This window comes from Colias philodice, chromosome 19, assembly GCF_061535455.1.
Source record: "Colias philodice isolate Cphi_HAF_F1 chromosome 19, ilColPhil1 Martin Lab GWU primary, whole genome shotgun sequence".
Lineage (NCBI taxonomy): Eukaryota > Metazoa > Arthropoda > Insecta > Lepidoptera > Pieridae > Colias > Colias philodice.
Window position 1 is genome coordinate 4,780,660 of NC_143104.1, and position 22,810 is coordinate 4,803,469.

Sequence of the window (22,810 nt, forward strand, 5' to 3'; positions counted from 1 at the left end):
AATTTAGTGTAACATTTTTCCGTTACGCGCCATCTTGTTTTTAACCCTACCACGCGTGATTGACGTATTTCTGTAAAGTTGCATATAGTAAATTATTTTTAGAAAAATAAGGTCATAAAGAAGTTTCACTTCTTACGTGTGTACACTAAAACACGCACACATTTTTATTTTATTTTATTCATAAAAGGTACCTATACAATATATTACCTAGTAAGGGATGTAGAGAGCGTCACTCACCTCGACGGACACATAGAGCGATATAGGCACGACGGTGTTCATCACGATCGCGTACGAGAAGAACACGAGTATCGCGATGACGGCGGCGCCGGGCGCCGGCTCGGCGGGCACGAGCGTGTCCCACGGCAGGTACACCTGGAAGTAGCGGCCCACCACCCACTCCCAGATGCCGCACGCCACCGTGCAGAACACGCACATCGACAGCAGGAACAGCACTATCTGCGGGCGGACCGCCACTTTGTATCGCTCTACACTGACACACGCATCGACCGCCTCTTTGGTACGCACTATACTGGCTAATGGAAAACTACAGTTTCCACTACTGATGCCTTAAAGAGGCCTTTGGGTCAAGATAAAAAGTATTGAAAGGTATAAGGCTTTAAATCACACTGCCTTTAAATATTTAATTAAGTTTCTAATCTAGCAGGTCAAAAACTCATATCTTCCACTGAAGACCAACTACAACTAGTTCAAACTCTTTAAAATTGTTATTATAACACTTACGCTCTATTATACCAAAGAAGCGGCCGTAGGTGTACAAATAATAATAATTAGTCATCGCACCTGCTCATAATACATAAATTTACAAGTTTTGAAGTTTTACTATATTAAAAAAAACACAGAACTTTTGTTAAACTATTCATATATTCAAACTTATATACCTAGGTATCATTTGTCTTTAGTCATTGTGAAAATACTAATTATATTAAATAATTAAGATACTTATTTGATATTTTATTAAAAAGTAAATATACTGGCAACATTAATATGGTACGATTTGTTTGTCAACATCAAGTTCCATTAAGAAACAATATAACATTAAGTATACAAAGTCTACACTATGAAGGTGGTCTAATGACGCATTAATGGACCGACGTGTATGGGGAAAGTAGTACGCTCCTATTAAACATTGAGTAACCATAATGTTTAAACTATTTTGTTTTAAATATGGCTTCTCCAACCAATAATGTTCACTTCTAGTTAAATGCAGATTAAAAATAAACCAACTAATGACTTAAGGCTCGCGGTTTCAGCACCTTTAGCTAACAGAAATAACGTGTCCAATAATAATAATTTTCAATATGATTTTATTACTTTTTCAAGTAGGTATATGTATCTACAAGTACGCAATGAAGCAGGATGGTATTCGATGTGTCTATAATAAACATTTCAAGTGTATCGATGTACAAAGTAGCATGCACCACGAAACACGCTATAAAATTACTAAATTACTAATAACGTATATAAGCTATCAAGCTGCGATAAACGGAACGAAATTAGTTTTAGAGGTTAACAGGGAACGTTTTCAGACCATGCTTGCCGTGTGAATGAGCCGGATCGATATGGTAAATGTATCTCTCTGAATAGTATTTACTAACGTAATAAGCGAGTTATTATAGCGATTCTATTATGTTCCCTCGAGATTTAAAGCATTGGATTGCCTTTTAGAGGTTAACAGTACTTCACCCTAATTAAAAAAAAAAACATCCTGAAATTTACATCTATTTTTGTATGCCATTGATGATGCTTTTGAATAGTAACTATTAAATGGACATGATTTTAATTAGATTTGCTTATTAAACGGCTTGCTACTGCTATAATAATACTGCTAGGTTTTAGAGTTCAAGTAGATATTTAAAACTCAGAATCCGATGACTAACCTAATGCATTTACGAATATTTAAACCAAACACAGTTAATAACTGTTTATTAGGAAAAGTTTGTACTACACCTTCTATATTATGAAATCTATTTTCTAATACGGTCGTATACATATGACTATCTACTATCAAGTCACCGAATCCACCACGCTACCCTACCCAATACACTAATAAACAATGTAACTCGCACCCTCATAATAAAAAATGAGTAGTCTATCTAAGACGTCACCGAGTCTACCATACGCTACCCAATACAATAAATAATCATAAACTATCTATGAAGTCACTGAATCTACCACCTACTACGCTATCCTACCCAATACACAAATAAACAAGGCAACTCACCCCTATAATAAGAAAATTGAGTAGCCTATCTATGCTGGTGCGCTTGAACTTGGTCTTGCCCGAGTTCTGCATCAGCTTGGTGTCCTTGCCGGCGAACACGACCACGCCGTAGCACCACGACGTGTTGCGCAGCACGCACCCGCGCAGCAGGATCTTGTCGTTGTCCAGCGAGAAGTGCTGCGAGCGCCAGCTTAGCGTACCTAAAGGGAATTATATATTCACTTATCTATACTAATATTATAAAGCTGAAGAGTTTGTTTGTTTGAACGCGCTAATCTCAGGAACTTCTGGTCCGATTTGAAAAATTTTTTCGGTGTTATTGAGAATTTTCGAGGAAGTCTATAGGCTATATATCATCACGCTAAGACCAATAAATAAGGGCGGAGCCAAGCGGGTGAAACCGCGGAGCATAGCTAGTTATATATAATATCTACTAGCTTTCCGCCCGCGGCTTCGCCCGCGTTTTCAAAGAAAAACCAGCGTAGTTCCCGTTCCCGTGGGATTTCCGGGATAAAACCTATCCTATGTGTTAATCCAAGTTACCCTCTATGTGTGCTAAATTTCATTGTAATCGGTTCAATAGTATTTGCGCGAAAGAGTATAATACAATTATCGCATCATAATATTAGTAGAATACGACTAGTAGGATAATGTTTGGCCTATCACTATCTATCATCATTTGTCATTCAAACCTATATTACCATCTGTAAAAGTATCAAAACATGAAAAACGCAACTAGCATTCAAGCCTCTGAAGCCCGCATATCGATAAATGCAAAAGGTAAAAAAGCGCGGTGAGCGAGCGAGCTATCGCCGACAGGCAGGCTGCGGCTGCGAACCGAGATAATAAACGGTGCATTTCTCTCACAAATTCGATACCATCCCTATGCGCAAATTGCATTCATAATGTCACAATTGCTATTTACCAACAGGAAACGTTGAATACCATTTCCATAGCAATCGGCACGGTATTATTAGAATTCGATGCTAGAAATGTACCGTTGGCATTTTGAAATAATAAAATATACGTTTATTTTAGTGTCTTCATTCGTCTGGAAAATTTGCGGCAGCTAGTGCATATTGCTTTACTTCTCTTGTACCAAATGTAATATGTTTAATGCAAAATCAATGTAAGTATGTTATTTTTAGTAAGTGTCCTACAAAAACGAGTAAATTGCAGATGCATTAAGATTATCCACAAAATTAAATTATAATAGTTTAATTAATGAACTTAATCGAGTTTATGGTTGCATGAACATGCATAAAAACGAATCACGTGTTCTAATGAAAAGAATATAAAAATAATAAAAGCAGCAATCCCAAGTCCATCAACGTAATGGAAAACCTTTTCATTTTAATTATCAAAACATCGTTCAAATTTTAAGTTGTATAACAAGTAGAACATTTAAAATAAATTCATCTTTGAAAACCACAGATATCGTTTTAATTTATATTTCAGAATAGAATCAGTAATAAATGTATTTTATAATTGTAAAGGGTATTCGGACTACCTATATACTCTATATTTTATTAGACAATGAAGGTAGAAGAATATTGACGATAATATGTAATTTGAGGATTATATATTTTATAGCTGTATAATTTATAGGCCTACATTTGCAGACTGACCAACCTTAACAATGTCCTTTACTAAATAAATATGCATTAATATTCAATGTGATACACTTCAACACTGGCCTTTATATCCGGGCGTTAATATCGTGTTCATCAGTCGTCAGGATACTTGACCTCGTTGGATTTCAAATTAATATTGATCCTATAGAATTGACCTATATTCTTTGTGATTATTGTTTTATCATACATTTGTTCATTACAATGTATACTTAACATATTATGATTTATGCAAAAATGATACTTAAAGTATGACATAAACATTTACCGTGCTAATAATTCCTATAAGCTATCGTAGTCTCAGTGCAAAATGAAATAGCACGCTCGTTGCACTGCACATTACAACATAATTACATGTAGGTATCTAGTCAGCAGCAAACAAAAAACAAACATTCATTATGAGAGCTAGTTACACTGGAGTTATTACGTGGTTACAGATAACTAATTTAAGAACCCTGTTACTTTTACAATCACTTGTGGTTTGCGGCGGAAATATCGTTAAATTGTCTTAGAACAATAAGATTACATGGGCATGTTTTTTTGTACTCTACAGTTTAATTCTGCGGTAAAAGCTGGTTACGACTTATTAGACAAGCTAAGCCGAGCTAATTAAGATTTAGAGCTGAATTTGAGTAACTGAGTATACCAAATAATAATAAATCAATGAAATATGTATGAGAAAAAAATTACCATCAAACTTATTAAGTAGATTGTTGGGCGTTTCGCAGACGATCTCGCCGTCGAACGCGCCCAGTTGTGCGTCGTCCTGTCCCATCGCAGCTGTCTCCAGAAGGCACTGACGACATTTCAGGTTTGTCTCCCTAGTAAAGAAACAACAATTATCATACAAAGACGTCTCGTACAAAGAGCACAAAACGTAAAGATCATATTCGCAAGGAGCAATCGCTATCCCTATTCCAATCACCATGAAAGAAAAGGATGCAACGAGAATTGCGTAGCTTACGTTCTAGAATCTAGAGAACTATTGTCTCGTCGGGTATCTACTATCTACACACGGATTAACGTTAAGGATAGGTTTTCTTATTAAACTCGTAATTGAAGTTATTATTTACGAGAGATTGCATAAATTCTGATTTAACGTTTAAAAAGACTTGAAATTAATTCTGTATCCTTGACGTTGTGCCTTCTATTTAAAAATAAGGAAAATTGTATTTCGACTAAGGAAAAAAGATCTTTGCGATAGATTTCTCTAGAGAAGCAATGCAAGAAAAATAATAAGCAACCTCGATTTTATCTTAACTTACTCCCTTGACCTAAAGTATATAATTATATATGCAGTATCAAAATTCATGGCTCGAAATGGTTGGCAGTTTACATCTAAATGATGTTACGACTATTATACAATATAACATTTCTCTAAATAAATAGTCAGCGTGGGTCCTAAAAGAAAGTTCATACTTTTATCAAAATAAAAAACCATAAATTGTTTCGCTTAGCACTACAGCAAAAGTTCTTAAGCGCAATCATTTAACTTTAACTACCCACGAATAGTCCGTTTTCTTATGGGAAAAGGTATACATTTTTGAGTAAAGCAATGCCATTTGGTACGAATGTTGTACTCGTCCACCTAAGCCCAAATCGCCTGGTAGCCAGTGTCTACTCCTCGGCAGAAGGGAGGGAGGGGGTTTTATAGAACAGAGCGCCCGGAGCTCGGAAAAAAAATTCTGGCGGATTCATTTGGCCCTTTGAGTCGAGTTTGGTATCGTTATCAGGTAACTAGATGATGCCCGATTCATTCCCCATACCAGTTTTTTAGGGTTCCGTAGCAAAATATGTCACAATCTTTAAAATAATAAACTTTTGGCAGTGGCAAAATCCAAACAAACCAGTATATTTTTATATTTTTGTATGAAACTTGGTTTATAAAAAAATACTGTCTGAAAGGCCATTTCATGCAGATTATAAAAACATTAACATGTAACATATATCTTACCATTTTCAATGTGAAATAAATTATAGAAAGTACAGGAACGTTCGTCAGCGCAGCTGGGGGGACGGCTAATAGACCCGAAAAATAAGCAATAACATAAAACAAAAACCAGTCAAGTGCGAGTCTGACTCGCCCATCGAGTGTTTCGTACTTATTTGTCCTATACCATGTTATCTTGTCTGGTAGGACCTGGTTAACTGATACACACACACTTTCGTTTTTATAATATTAGTGTGATTTTTAATCATCTTTAAATTATAAATGAAGTCAGGTAACATTGTTATAAATAAAGATATTATAATAATAGAACGTTTTTGTATTAATAATAATGACAACCACCTCCACAATTACATAATTCGGTACATTTGAGCTGGCGTATAAACTTCACTTCAATCTGGAATTGCAAGATTTCACGCACCGACATCTTATCAATTCAAAGCTTCTCTTTTCTTTTAATTTAAGATGGGCAAGGAATATTTTGATTTTTTTAGGTCCCTAAATATATACAGCCTGTAAAACTGCCCTTAAGGTGTGTTGTTTAAGGGCAGCTTCTGTGGGAGGCAAATTTTCCATTTGCCTGTCCGTTTTTCTTAAAAATTTGTTAGCGACCCTCATTTACTGTCACAGCGGGGCACAATGTGAAAAATAAACATGTACTTATAATAATTATAAAAAAATATAAGTTCTGGATAAGAGTATCCTTAAAATATCGTGACCGTCCTTACATAGGTAAGGTAGCTTGGAATACATGATATTCTGTACTGTACATTATTTTGGCTACTACTACTATATCGTGTGTTCCAAAGCTAGAAGGTCTAAAAGAACTATAGGTACACATGCATTTGAGGTATGGAAGGCATATCCGAATGGCACACGAGGATTTGAAGCACTTTACAGTGGCAAATATGCAGACAGTGAAATTGAAAAGTTTGTGATTACAATGCATGATAGGTAAGGACGGTCACGATATTTTAAGGATACTCTTATCCAGAACTTATATTTTTTTATAATTATTATAAGTACATGTTTATTTTTCACATTGTACCCCGCTGTGACAGTAAATAAGGGTCGCAAACAAATTTTTAACAAAAACGGACAGGCAAATCGAAAATTTGCCTCCCACAGAAGCTGCCCTTAAACAACACACCTTAAGGGCAGTTTTACAGGCTGTATATATTAAGGGACCTAAAAAAATCAAAATATTCCTTGCCCATTTGAAATAAAAAGAAAAGAGAAGCTTTGAATTGATAAGATGTCGGTGCGTGAAATCTTGCAATTCCAGGTTGAAGTGTTTTATACGCCAGCTCAAATGTACCGAATTATGTAATTGTGGAGGTGGTTGTCATTATTATTAATACAAAAACGTTCTATTATTATATATCTTTATTTTTAACAATGTTACCTGACTTCATTTATAATTTAAAGATGATTAAAAATCACACTAATATTATAAAAACGAAAGTGTGTGTGTATCAGTTAACCAGGTCCTACCAGACAAGATAACATGGTATAGGACAAATAAGTACGAAACACTCGATGGGCGAGTCAGACTCGCACTTGACTGTTTTTTGTTTTATGTTATTGCTTATTTTTCGGGTCTAAGCCGTCCCCTACGCTGCGCTGACGAACGTTCCTGTACTTTCTATAATTTATTTCACATTGAAAATGGTAAGATATATGTTACATATTAATGTTTTTATAATCTGCATGAAATGGCCTTTCAGACAGTATTTTTTATAAACCAAGTTTGATACAAAAATATAAAAATATACTGGTTTGTTTGGATTTTGCCACTGCCAAAAGTTTATTATTTTAAAGATTGTGACATATTTTGCTACGGAACCCTAAAAAACTGGTATGGGGAATGAATCGGGCATCATCTAGTTACCTGATAACGACACCAAACTCGACTCAAAGGGCCAAATGAATCCGCCAGAATTTTTTTTCCGAGCGCCGGGCGCTCTGTTCTATAACCCCCCCTCCCTCCCTTCTGCCGGGGAGTAGACACTGGCTACCAGGCGATTTGGGCTTAGGTGAACGAGTACAACATTCGAACCAAATTTCATTGCTTTACTCAAAAATGTATACCTTTCCATACAAGCATGCCCATAAGAAAACGGACTAGAACTTAGAATCTTCTATTAGTATCACTACATAGTATAAAACAAAGTCGCTTTCCCTGTCCCTATGTCCCTATGTCCCTTTGTACGCTTTAATCTTTGAAACTACGGAACGGATTTTGATGCGGTTTTTTTTAATAGATAGAGTGATCCAAGAGGAAGGTTTATATGTATAATAAGATCCATTAAGTAGTGGAGAAGTACTGTTATTTTTGAGGTTTCTAATGTGATGTCGTAAAAAATTACATTTATTCCGCTTACATTGCAAACGCAGGCTGAACCCTACGAGTTTTATCAAAATAATGTACTAAGTATTATACACATTGAAAAGGTCTACAGAAAAGTCCGCGATGGTATATGTCTATCTCTTATGGATAACCCACAATAACTTTTTTTTGTCATTTACTTTTTACGACAAATAATGGCTAATTTTCGAAGCGATTTTAACCAATACAGCATTAATCCTTAACCAATTAAATACCATGGATACATTGTTCATTTAATATAGATCTATATGGCCCTTTACACCGTATGATTTAAGTGAATATTTTCGAAGATATTACAGATTTAAAAATTGCAGGACGTAGCGTTTGCGGCCGCCCGGCTATGTATTTTATACCCGTGCGATGCCGGAGGCCGGAGCGGGCCGCTATATTTTTATACCTATACAACGTTCACAATTTTTCTGTAGTGTATTTAGTATCAGCATTGCACCCGTGCGAAGCCGGGGCGGGTCGCTAGTAAAAATATAAAGCTCTACAAACAGGCAATCCAATTATATAAATTGAATAAAAGTTTTTATATTTTAAAGGTACAGAGTAGAGACACGAATTTAAAAAGAGCAAAAATGTATATCGCGGGGTAGATTACGGTAAATTATGTTAATATATACTTTTATCATCTTTAATTATATGAAATACATATGCAATTATTAAATAATTACGTATTATAACTACACACTTTAATTCCTATACGACCTACATATTAAACATATGCATGTGTACATAATGTTATTGTACATAATATTGTCGTTGAATTAACAACCTTCATTAGTCATTACCCTTTAAGGTTATGGTATTATAAAGAAAGTGTTCCGGACGCTAGCGCACCGTATTCATTGTGTAAAGGAAATCCTGCCGACTAATAAAAGAAGCTTATGAAACCCCTTTGAGCGGCCGCCTTCTGAATGAACGCGCGTGATTAAAAGTGCCTTAGAGGAGATCGTTAAAGAACTGCATCCCTACGAAGTAATCTATTTTAATGGAATATTAAATAATGTATAATGAGAGCTTTTATTGTTACATTAATTTTGTAAGGAAATTCAATTAATAGCAGTTTAGGTGCTATTAAGCTAGTTGTGAGATATTGCATTGCCTTATATTTTTTTAATTAATTGCTTTTTGATAGCTCATTTCCATCAACGTGTAGATATTGATTTATCTTATTGACATTATAATTTGAAAGTAAATAACAGCATGCATTTACAACTTATGGCATTTTCAAAAGTCAAGGATAGCAGAATCTAATTTAGGAAATTAATCACTTTTTTATGCTTATTTCAAACATTTGACTGCAAAAGTACAGTTAAGTCTATAAACAAGGAAAAAAAAAACAAAAATATAACGATATTTGGGTTATACGCTCAAAATTTGTTTTATATAACTTTTCCTTATATTTTATAATTTTAATTTGCTAACTCAACTTTTATCTCTACCAATAACAATATGTATTAGGTTCTTCCTTCCCGTTCGTTAGATCGGGTCAAAACAGAATGAATAAATCGCCGCTCAGTTAAAAAATTGGTCACTTATCATCAGGCGACCATACCAGAACAACCAGCTCTTTAGCTAACTATAATATTATCATGTAAATTTAAGTAAATTGGACAAAAGTAAAGATATCTAAATGTAACAACAACTAGCTGAACCGATCTTTCTCTATATTTTTGTACAATTCTCTGATTATTTTCATTCATAAGGCCCATCTCCTTACAATTACAAATACAACACAAAATGAATTAGCGAAATCGATAGAGATTTTCTTACCCATCCAACTCGGCCGTCTCGATGTAGCAGAGGCCGTTGGGCTCCGAGCTGCTGAGCAGCAGTATATCGGCGGCGACGAACTGGTCGTTCTCCAGCCGTATGACGTCTCCCACCTGAACAGACGCCCATTTCTCCTCCACGAGCTTTCCATTCCTGAGGGTCTTCGCTCGCCTGTGGTTCACTTGCGAATCGTTCTGGTGCCGTTGCTGTAACAAACATATTATATTCTATCTGTGCTTTCATGATTAATATTTATTATCATTTTATATAGGTAATACATAACTACTTTCTATGATTTTTTTATTGGTGAAACTTCATGAAAATATCCAAGTTTAAAATTATTTCGAAAATTCTTACATCATCAAAGCATTTTAAGTTCAAGTAAAATCATGATTCACACTTTTAATAGTGTGCAAATATGGTACATAACTACTAATTTAAAAAATATTGTAAACCAAAGGGGAAATACCTAATCTAGGAAAAATAAACAAAATTATCGCATATCTTTATACTGGTATTCATTAAGATAGAATTAATAATCTCTTTGTATTTGTGTCATAAAGAGCGTCATATCTCATGGAAAGGATTTTTTTTTTTTTCAAAAATTCCTGTAAAGGGTACAGACCATTCACTACAGAACAAATCGATCATCAAAGTTGACCTTCATTGTTGTATTATATTATATTCTAAATATTATGGTAGACAAGTTCGCTCGTCTACAAAACAAATTATTGCGAAACGTGACTGTTATTGTTATATTTTCCTTCTAAGTATAACGTCATGATATTTCAACATCTATTACAGTTAATTTGTAAAGCTATCACCTTTACATTGAAAGCATCCTTGTAACTTTGTATTTGTACATCAGTTTATTTCTTTATGTAAGAATAAACGACTGCTTCACACTAAAATTTTTTATCATTGGAAAAAAAACAACTGTAACAAGGTACATTTTTAATAAAAACATTGAATTTTCTAGATATTTATGTTTCATTCTAATTTGGCTACGAATTTTAGAAGTATACCTTAAAAACAAGGGGAAAAAAATTAAATTGTATTAAAATATATGAACAAATACTTTTAACTTTTAGTTATATTCAAAAACAATTACCAACTCACTGTAGATTACGTGTAGATGTATGTGGGTTTAATCGCTTTGACGATTTGTCCTTAAATTAACAACCATATAATGGTTTGTTCGATGAATAAATAACAAAAAAGACCATGCGGTTACTACTTTTAATTACACTTCGTTTTTAGGTAACTGGGTACCTACCTACATAAACAAATAAAATCATAGTATCTTAGCTCTTTGATAAATAAACTATAAATTAGTCAGAATACACACAAAACCGTTTAAAACTGATGTAAAATAAAAACCCATGTACACGTATTTTTCTGAATTGATAACTCTTATTAGTTATTATCACTGGAAATTTTTCTTGTAGATACGTATAGCATTATTATCTCCAATCCCTAATATTTCATAGATACACGTTTTCCTATTATTACGAACTGCTAAAATCTAGAAGTACCATTAGATATAATAATTATAAACAACACTATACATGTACCTATTTAAGCCACATTTAAACAATATAAAAAAAGTACTGCGCGAAATTTAAAAAGATTAAATTCGACAATTTTATAACAATGTTATCGGTACCCCGTTATTCGCATACATAAAAACTTAAAAAACACGGCGCATTTTTGTAATATGTACAAGCGTAGGTACCTACTGTTAAATTAAAATACAAGTCCGAAATGAAACATTGTTTCAAGTGCAAATAAATTGACACATTTATACACAAAAGACTGTTTCCATGCGAGCAAGGTCACACAACAATGAGTTCATACGATTTATTAATTCATAATAATGACTGTCTTATTCATATGTAGGTTACTGTTAATGTATGGCTATTAGAGACTTGATAATTACATTATGATTAAGTATAGAAAAGAACTTTCAGACAAAGCTCTATAATTAAATTAAATGGTACCTACGTGTAAAGATAATGATTTTTGACAACTTTGATAGGAAATTTCCACGAGAAAATTTCCGCGCAATATTAAAGAACATAATGGCTTTAAAAGATAATTTGATAAAAATTTTACTTACGTAATTAACAGTTAGGAATATTTTTGTAAATTCATTTTTATTTCTTACTAGCTTTCCGCCCGCAGCTTCGCCCGCGCAGTCAAAAAAAACCCGCATAGTTCCCGTTCCCGTGGGATTTCCGGGATAAAACCTATCCTATTTCCCGGGGTAAAAAGTAGCCTATGTCCTTTCTCGGGTATCAAAATATCTCTATACCAAATTTCATGCAAATTGGTTCAGTAGTAAAGGCGTGATTGAGTAACAGACAGACAGACAGAGTTACTTTCGCATTTATAATATTAGTATGGATGTCTTATTAGATTTCAAGACTGCCAGCCTAGCTCGTATTTCGCTTTTATCTGTGATAAAGATATGTATTAATCTCTATGTTGTAATGTTTATATCTTTTTTTTTACGTTCAAAATTTAATAGCCAAAAAGATAATGTTACGTTAAAATAAAAAATAAATATACATCACCGGTTATTTTAAGTTTAAATCTCACCGGCACGTATACCCCATAATCCAAGTATATCCGACAGTCATCACATAAGAGGATTGAAATTATTTAAACCGAACTTGTCGGATTCGTATAAAAGGAAATCGTATTAATATTTATTTAGTTCTACACACCTTAAATTGGATTATAAATTGAACTAAAACGTAAAACTGTTGGAAAATGTAGTTGTAATTTTCGCATGGTCACTGGTCAGATCACGCGGCAAATTGGCGTCAGTTGCGGCGGCGTGGACAAGAGAGTACGGTTTTTGCACGTCATCGCAGCAATTACTATTAAAGATATACAATAAAATGATGAAGACGAGAATGACATTGTTGTTGAAAAAAAAATACGCGGTATTGATGCGATTTAGCGAAAACAGATAGATTGGTATGATATGGTTGTGTTTGTCATTCAATTATCTACTGAATGAATAAAACTAGAAGAGTAATGTATAAGATTTGGTTTTGTACTTTAAATGAGACAAATGAAAATCTAACTTAGCTCCTCTTTATACCTTTCCACCGGTACTTACTGGCCCTTCATTGTTAAAACGGAGAGAATGCCCTAATTTGGTGAGCTCCATTTACAATACAAATTGACTTAATAAAGAACCTCTCCAACATAACGAGCTAATATTTTTTCAGATTTTTTCAGACTCATAATATTTAGTGAATAGTTACTTACAAAATCGTCGTAAGCGTCTTTAACGGCAGTGAGAGCAAGCACACCGATCAGCGGTATGGCAGTTGTGATGGGCGTCAGTGACGAGATAGCTGGGATCAGCTGCAGCACCAGCAAGCACAGGAAGTAGAAGTTCGCGAGCCGCTGGAACTGCTCCAGGAGATTCAATGGCAGGAAAGTTATTATAGAGTACTTCGACGTCTTGATGTAATTGTTCTGAAACAAAACACTTCGTGGGAAACAAGTCAAGGTTGCTCCTATACCTAGTAGAGAATACATCAACAATAATATTGTTAAAGAGAAACGATTATCCAATCACAATTTGTTCATTATATCTTCTAGGGATTGAGAGGAAATACTTGCGAAATTATAATGGAAGGTTGATGGTGTAAAACTTAGTATATAGTGAGGTTATGTCTTATATTAGTAACCTAGGAACCTCTTAACTATGTGACAAATTTTTCAACAAAGAAAACCTTTTAAATACAAGCACCATAAGTGCAATACACTGTGCATTGCTTTTAAATATTCCTTTAGTTTGGAGTATGTGTCAAAAGTGGTTGTGTAGAGCAAGAGCTCATTGCACTAATGGCGTATATGTATTGTGCTGTTTGTGAAATACTTGAGAGTATTGCGATCCCTCTCCTGGCATGAATGACTTTTTGCTTTAGTTTCCGACAGACGCGTATTAGACTTTTTATGACCAAACGGAATAACATCTTCATTCAAAACTTTATAAATATATTCAGCAAATTGTAACACTGCCAAAATTCATGCCTGCTAGATATCGCCTAGACATACGATATGTTACTTTATCGATTTCACATGTTAGTAATATCATGAATGAGTAATCATACTTCTGCAAATTCAATATTAGGTATATATGTTCTTATGATAATTTTATCCCTGGGATAGACCAAGACCAATCTTTCGTATTATTTCACATTAAATCACATAAAAATAATCTGAAACTTACGGCATAGCGGAACTGCGCGTTGTACTCTCTGTTGTTCGCTTTGATTCTTCGTTCATTCTCTGCAACAAATGATAAAATATTTTAATGAATAGAACAAAAAAGACCGTTACCATAACAGTGGAAAACAGTTGCAAACCAGCAAACAGAGGCAGTCAAATCATACTGCGTGAAGAGAAACGGAAAGGAACTTTCATTGCTATTCGTTCGCAATGTTTAAATGTTACTTACTAGCCGTCCCGGCAAACGTAGTTCCATTGAAGGAACCACAGTTACTTAAGTACCGACATCTTAATTACACCTAATTTATAGTGAATTTGTATAGGGTAGAAAAGAAACAATTAACCTATAGGTATATACAATTATAGCTCCTATGAGTTTTACAATGTACTGTACATTGTACATTATATCTAATATTATTGTATCTGTATTCTGTTGCACCATTTAATCCAGAATGTTCTATAGCGTGTCGTAAACCCAGTTCAGCACATTTCAATACAATGCATTCGATAATTTACTCTCTGCATAATAGTTTTGTGGCTTCTCTACAATAACATCGTGCTGTAAATTACTATATGAGCACTATAATAATGTAATTGCTAATCTCGTACTCGTAATGGACTTAATTTGAACGAGCTTTCTGTTTTTACCTTCCAGTTACAATGAGAAAATGTTTAATTGGTGATTAATGAAGTTAACTACATAATATGTTTTCGAACTAATTACAAAACTTTGGAATACAAAACACGGATTCAAATATTCCAAAGAATATGATATTTTATTGACAAATTACTATTTAAAGCACGTTTGAAATTATACAATGGACGAAAAATATCCGCCAAATGACATCCGTCACGATGAAACACGCTCAACATTTTACGAGTTTATGTTTAGTATATTTCGAGACAAATTAACAAGTGTTTAGGTAATAAAACGCCAAAACAAAGCACCTGCACTATGCCTTGATCTATGTCTATATACTAGCAAAGTATAAACAGAAGTTTTAGATAGTCATGGACAACATAGGTACAACGCCTGTAACGCACAATACCTATTGATCATTTTGTATTTATGTATATTGGTGCGCCATTCCATCCAAGAAGTTGAAAATTTAAAGACATATTAGAAAAGGTTCATCCAGATTCCATTTGCCAAAGACTATTTTACAAATTACTATACCTAATATATATTATACAAATTGCACAAGCTGGATTCTTTTTTGTTATTTTACGTTGCTAATGTAAACTTACAGTCGCGTGCGGCCATATTTCAACCAAAGTTCATCGACTTTCGCTAATAACTTGTAAACATTTAAGATTTCATTTGAGCATTTCTATCCAGATGATACACAGAGCGAGTAATCAATTGAAAATTTGGCAATCTAGTACTAGTCTGTAAAGCTATTTGTACAGGCAGTTCATTGTATACAGACATCAGAGATCATTTGAATTAAACACGTTCACATGTTTTTATTTTACCACATCCAGTTTTAACGGTTTATACAGGGTGTCCAGCAGCAGATTTCAATGTTTGAACGCTTCTAGTTTTAAAACGCGACGTGCGAGGGGGACGCGGGGGGTGTCATTCAGCGCGTGAGCGTTGCGGATTTTTTAGTCGCCATGGAGCAGTGGAGCGGAGAGCATCGCGCTTATGCTATTGAGGCATACTTTTCGGGTGATTTCTCTGGCGAAAACACGCCGTCGGTTTAATAACCCTTATCAAATTCATCGTTCAAGAGATGCACCTTCGATAAATTGGATACAGTCGTGGCTAGCAAGGTTTAGGGCTACAGGTTCAGTCATTAATAACCATAGGCCGGGTCCAGCACCATCAGTATCCACGATAGAAAACATTAAACTTGTTATGAATTCTGTAATTGAAAATCCTCGTTTATCACTTCGCACACGTTCGTCGATATTTGGAATTCCTAAATCGTTTTTCAGGTCATTATGCGAAAAAAGGTTAAGTTCCATCCATACTAAATTCAGATTATTCAAGATTTGCTACGGCTCATACTGCTAATGTGTCAATGAATTCAGTGCGGCAGTTATTTCCTGAAAAGCACATATCCCGAAACGGCACCATCCCGTGGCCACCCAGGTAACCAGACCTAAGTCCATGTGACTTTTTCTTGTAGGGCTATCTAAAAACTGTGGTTTACCAATCAAATCCAATAACCATAAGACAACTGAAGGAAAATATCCGGGCTGAAATAAACAGAATTCCCAGTTCCCTTTGCAAACAAGTTTTTCTCAACATGTGGAATAGATTGAGGAGTGTGTGAGAGTAGGTAGAAGGGCGGCAATTGGAAAATGTAATTTTCAGGAGATAAAATCCGCACTCGTCTTCTTTTGACTTTAATAAAAATATTTTGTTTAGAAATAATACTTATTTTTTTACAAGCCCTCAAACATTGAAATCTGCCACTGGACACCCTGTATAACATCCATTGCATACTTCATAGGCCCGTGCCGGATTCAAATAGGTGTATTTATTGTTTAAGTGGTAAATATAGTTTTAAGAATATTTTTTTGGACACTTGGCTCCTAATTTCACTGTTTGGCACGGCATTTGTTTTCTCTATCTGTAGATAAAAAACAAATGCCGTTAAAATTGTCTAAATGACAATGAAATCTATTTCAAAAATCGATGCGTAATTTAGAAGGTAGCAAATAAACAGAAATACGCATGCAGAGAGCAGCTTCCTTATTTACCAAGGCCTGGAATCATCAGACTCTAGATAGAGCTAATTACATTGTCATTTACTGTAACTATGGTCATATTATAAGAGTACCTACAATGATTCAGTTTTGTCATAATATTTAAAGCTTTTTGAAGTCTACATCAGATACTATAATTAGAATTTAAATCTTCTACAAAGAGCACTTCACTATGCATTACCGGTTATCATAATTTCGCAAATGTATTGTGCCGTTTTTCTGGTTTGTTTGTGAATTCAAATTTAAATAATCGAACCTATACATTTTTTTCAGCTGACGCCTCATGCCTAATAACCACAAATATAAATTATTGTGGACTGTCAGTCATCATAGCTGATAAAGCGTGAATAATATTTGTAATCTCTTTACAACAAATCATTTATATTTATTTACTTTCAGCAAAATTCGCGAAGGAAGCTGAGACCACATTTGATACCTACGAAATCAACGTATGACTCATGAGATGAGTCCTACACAAAACGTAATCGCTACTGATATCTTCAAATTCCCCAAACATATAATATACTAAGTACATTTATTTATACTGGAGAGTGTAGTTAAACTTTTGCAAAAATTACGAACTTATAATATAACCATTTCACTTGGGCGTTACGTGGGAAGACAAAATATTATGCTTATTTTCCAATTTCCTCAATATAAAGCGTATGTCTCGGTAGTTCATTTAGTTAACCAGCGTAAGTTGGTTTTAACTTTTAACCGAAATGATTCACAATATGACAAAAACGTTCATACGAAAAAAAACACTCACTGGTTTTGCATATACTGATACTTGTTAAAATAATATGAGAAGTACTTTTCAAAATTTATCTATACTAATATTATAAAGTTGAAGAGAGAGAACTATTGAATCGTAAACAATGGACTATTGTTAATTATTTAAAATAATAATTTAAAAAATATATTCATAAGTTTTCAATCTATAGTGGTTTAAAGTTAACTCAAAAATGGAACATTTTCGTAAATTTGCTAAAAAATCTTAGAGAAAGTGTAAGAAATGTTATAGTATGCTATATATTCGTGATCTACTCAATGAGCTCTTTCATTTGATACCCCACACGGCATGTTTTGGAAATTTTTATTTTTATCTTTGTATGCCATATTTAATTACCGGGGTGGGGAGAGGGGGACCACAAAACTGGTTGGCAACATCTGTCTATAGGATGTCTGGGATCTATACAATATATATCAGAAGTCAGATTTAGGTCCGCTATTTTTGCAAACGAAACTCCACTGAGAGTCCGGTCTAATATTGAAAGATAGACTAGAGAAAAGGCGCCTGGATGTCGCCGATCGATCTCTCCTTTTATTTACAGTTAATAGCACTTTCAGGGGCGTCTCACTCCCTATGTATATTGTATACCCTCGTTTACTCACATAATGGCGTCCATAAATGCGACTTAAGGCCAAACGAATTTACGTTTTACTTTCATTGATACGGCTTTTACGATACGATAATGAAAACAAAAGTAAAACACGTTAATTGTGTGAGTTTATTTGGAACAATTTTCAATTAAATAGGCACGACTCACGAGTAAAGGATTTTCATATAAGAGTTACACTTAGTAAGTAAATATAAAAATTTCGAACGGAATATATATTTCGCATAACGTATTATATAAAATAAAAATTTAAATGTCGCATTAACGTGTCCAGTTTCGTACACAACAATCTGTTTACTTTGTCATAGGATGTGAAGTTTAAACATTCATTTAATGTAGTCGCAACTCGCAACAGGGTCACTGATGAAACTATGTCATTGCTGAAAAAAGATGTCCTTGAGAAAAAACAGATTATACCTCCATTATGTATAACATTACGTCGTCGCTAACTTTCGAGCAAATTGATTTGATTAAATCTCGTTAGGATCGTTCACATAGGTCGGTGACCAAGTTGTTTATTTCTTTATGGGCTTTAGATGAATATTTGTATTCCAAAAAAAATGAATAAAAAGATGAAAAGTGTTTCCATGTTAAATTTTAAAAATGTATTGCTTCTAAAATTATTACGATCCACATGAAATTCAATACTTCGCCCTATACATTTTACTTCTACTACTATTCTACACAAATGAAGGAAACAATGGAATTGAACATTGATTATTGCATATTTTTAACTTGTACAATGTACAGTATGAGTATAGTATGAGTTGTATACTTGACGTAGGCTGTATTCTGTAAGTATATTTTTTTTATTGTAAATTCAATATTTAATTTTAGTTTTATCGTACTTATTTTTCTAATGGGAATGTTTGTGAGGACGGATGAATGTTGGTATGTTACACTCTCACGAAAAAAAATACTGGACGGGTTTGGTAGAAACTTTACAGTATAAATATGATTAATGATAGTGTTTTCTGTATTTAAATCATAAAATTTATTTTATTTAATTTATTATTTAATAATAATGTGTGTTGCACCGGTTAAACAAATAATTCTATTGAAGTGGGCTAGTTATCTGTAATTCGTTATTAATTTAGAAGCAGGTTAATGAACAACTATTTTTAATTAATCATACTGTGTTTAGTAAACTTACACACAAACACAAATCCATTTTGTAACTTATTGTTACTTTATTTTTCTTATATAATATTTCCATGGACGATGAATACTAAATTGTTGTAAATTCCAATAATTCTTATAAAGTAGGTTACAATGCTGAAACCATTTTAATAGAAATTGTGTGCCTAGTACGTAAATCTGATTTCATACAGAGCCAAGCTAAACCTAGTTATTTATAAATAGGTGCTCATAAATTGAGTAACTACGTGGGTGAAAGGTTAGAAGTTCACTTAGTATTTGTAGTTTGTTCAGTTCAAACATTTTGAATTGTATTTATTTAAATGTGACAGTTTTAATTTTATCACAAATTCGTAGGGAAATTGAAAATTTGTTACAGGAAGTTGATCAATTTGTTTCTAACGTGATCGACAATGTTATTGAATTTAAAATTAATTTTGTCAACGTAAAAAAGCAGAGCATCAGGAGATCTTCGACAAATAGTTCTTAGCGAATCAAAACTTAATTAGAATTAGCAAAATATTGACAGATAAAATCAATAGTACGTAAGTGGGGTCATAAACGAAGCTCTAAGGCGCCGTCGCCCCGGCCGTTGACCGTGCGGGGGCGCGTCGCCTCCGACCTTGGCCATTGTGTAATATTCTTTCAGAGAAATACAACAATCCTGCTTGAATCATCTTTTTCGGTACGGCCATTACTATAACACAAAACAATCACGATGCGCGTCGTGAATACCAGGTTACACAATGACTCAATGCCATACTTGGCGGTATTTTCATCCAAGTAGCGATCGCACACAATGACGCAGGGCACCATTAATGCTCATCGCAATACATCAGTGTATACACGAAATACGATCGAAAAACATTCGTATTTCTAAATGTCGGTACTAAGATTGATTTAAAATGATACACACCGCAAGAGACAAATGTGCGAAATCTATGGTTATGCCTGGTGCGACGGCGCGGCGCAGAGGGCTGGTCTCGTCGGACCAGCTTGCCCAGCAGCTCGAGGAGGGAGAGGCGCAAGGGGCGCGGCGGCAAGCGAGCTTCGCCACCCTCCGCGCCCAGCACCTCCAGCTCGACGGCCTCCGAGCGCGCACACATCCGCGCCGCTACCGCCGCGCCATGTCGCGCACCACCACGAGTGGCCACGCCGCTGTTTCACTAGCTTTACAGTCACAACGTGCACTCTGATGCTACCGAGCTCAGAAAATCGCGGCGCGCCTCACACGCGCGCTGCGGCCCGCCGCGGGGCCGATACTCGTAGACGTAACACACTAGCGCCCCCACACCAGCGCGCGCATCTACTCCGTTACCCGGCGGTGTTGCCTTCCGCGTTTCGTTTCATTATTCCAAATCATGAAAAGATCAAGTGACGTTGAAACTTACTTATTTATTTATCTTACACGGAGATAACAATGTAGGTATACAAATACAATAACTTTAAAGGAGGACAGTGTTGTTTGAATAATTTTATTAAAATTAAGCTTTGAACAGTAATTTTACATATTTATTATTTATTGCAGCTTAGTTACAATGATTTCCAAATATTTTATTTTACCGCCCCTAGCGCAAGGATCTTTATTGGCTTTATTGGTGCTTAATAGCGCTTATTCAATTTAACGCAAGTCAAAATCTCCGCGATCTATCGTACTTTTAAAAAAATTGTAGAAAAATAATAGAGATACCTTAGTTGATTTTTTAAATTTTATCTTATAAGTAAGACATTCTTTTATTGCAATATGTATAAATTATATTCAATTAAGTCAAATATCTTGGTGAAAATAATCATTTTGTCGACTATAATTTCTAAAAAAATTCACATTGTTCTAGATTTTAATTTCGTAAGTTAAGAGTCCAAAATAAAAAAATCTTTTAACTAACTATTTTAATAAGGATTTTTGCAGTTAGTTAAAAAAAATTGTTTGTTAGATCTGTCAGCAATTTCAGATATTTTTAGCTTCGAAATTGACACTAAAAGTGAAATCAAGTGATCATCGGCTCAGTTATCTTGATGGTATTCACAAATACTGTATTAATTGAAAAAAACTCTTAACTAACAACATAGACAATAAAATTTCCTAAAATTATTAGTAATTCATATGTTTGTAAGATAAGTGGTTGACGGACAATCTGGTTTGAAAAATCACATATTTGAGCCAAACAGCGCACGGACCGCGTACACGCTCTTAAATCGATATTCCGTGTACCTAATTGCAAATTGCAATTCGAAAATTAAAATTCTTGAGCATACCTATTCCTTATTAAGCAAGTGTAGTCTCTCTATACGAATAATTACGTGAATAAAGTTATTTTGCAAAAGCTCACGTTGATAAAAAGCTTTTCCGACCTACACCAATGCGGCAGCAGTGACTTACTCCATTTAGAGCTTTTAAGTGAATTAATGATAAACGATTATCCTTTATAACTAGGTAATTAGTAACAGAAACTTCATGATTTAAGTATTCCAAAAAAATAAATAAATATTAAATTAAACGAAAACAAAACAAAGGTTGTAAAGTGTATTACAAACAAAAGTTGTAAGTGCCAAAGCTTGCCGTATCCACGAAAGGAAAGAAAATTGGCGCATAGTTATTTACCTTAATTTTATTACGCTCGCGCTTTACATTTCTCCAACAATTAGTTACGTGCTACGAAAATTTACTAAGTACATACATATTCTAAAATTCCAAATATATCCTATAATTTTCCTTTGTAGGTAAATAATGGAAAATTCATTCATAATGTAATTGCTAATTAACTACTTGCAATTAATTAATTTTTAGTTTAATGAAATTGTTATTAGAGTATGAAAATCAGTGCTAAAATATTTTTTCGTTTGAACCACGAAAGCTTGCGTAAAAAAAATTCTATTACTAAATATTTCGCTTTTTTACCATTCTCCCCGTGGTTGCCTGGCAGAGATCACTACTTAGTGATAAGGCCGCCAATTTTATTTTTACTGTTTCTTGTTTTTTCATGATTGTACTACAATAAAGTGTAACGAATAGATCATAGTTTACTTTTACAATTGTTTTACAATATCATTCATATCAGGCGTCTAAACGAAGTTAATTTAGGGCCGATTTTTCAATGCTTGGTTAAAACTTATCTGTCCAATAAAGTATTACTTACACGATAATATTAAAATGTCACGTAAACTGTCAAATACGGACAAATAGAATACGTTTTTAAAATGGTAGTTTTATACATTATTCGACGAATAAGTTTTATCCAAGGATTGAAAAATCAGCCCTTAATTTTACTTTCACGACTGACAGCTCCGAAATTCGTAAATGAGCAGATGAGC

At 34.2% G+C, this 22,810-nt stretch overlaps 1 protein-coding gene across 6 annotated transcripts in view; it reads right to left on the reverse strand.

Moving 5' to 3' along the window:
• ATP8B (ATPase phospholipid transporting 8B) overlaps nucleotides 1-22,810 on the reverse strand; it is a 58,346-nt gene that overhangs the window by 18,828 nt on the left and 16,708 nt on the right. For 3 of the 6 annotated variants that reach the window (XM_089707686.1, XM_089707684.1, XM_089707685.1), the window contains 6 exons: nucleotides 14,245-14,303; nucleotides 13,272-13,484; nucleotides 9,990-10,195; nucleotides 4,564-4,694; nucleotides 2,243-2,442; nucleotides 238-456 (listed from right to left, as the gene is read on the reverse strand). In XM_089707686.1, the coding sequence (XP_089563812.1) occupies nucleotides 238-456; nucleotides 2,243-2,442; nucleotides 4,564-4,694; nucleotides 9,990-10,195; nucleotides 13,272-13,484; nucleotides 14,245-14,303 (1,028 nt within the window). Of the gene's footprint in view, nucleotides 1-237; nucleotides 457-2,242; nucleotides 2,443-4,563; nucleotides 4,695-9,989; nucleotides 10,196-13,271; nucleotides 13,485-14,244; nucleotides 14,304-20,414; nucleotides 20,777-22,810 lie in introns of those variants that run through there. The other 3 variants (XM_089707683.1, XM_089707682.1, XM_089707687.1) reach the window with 2 other exon arrangements.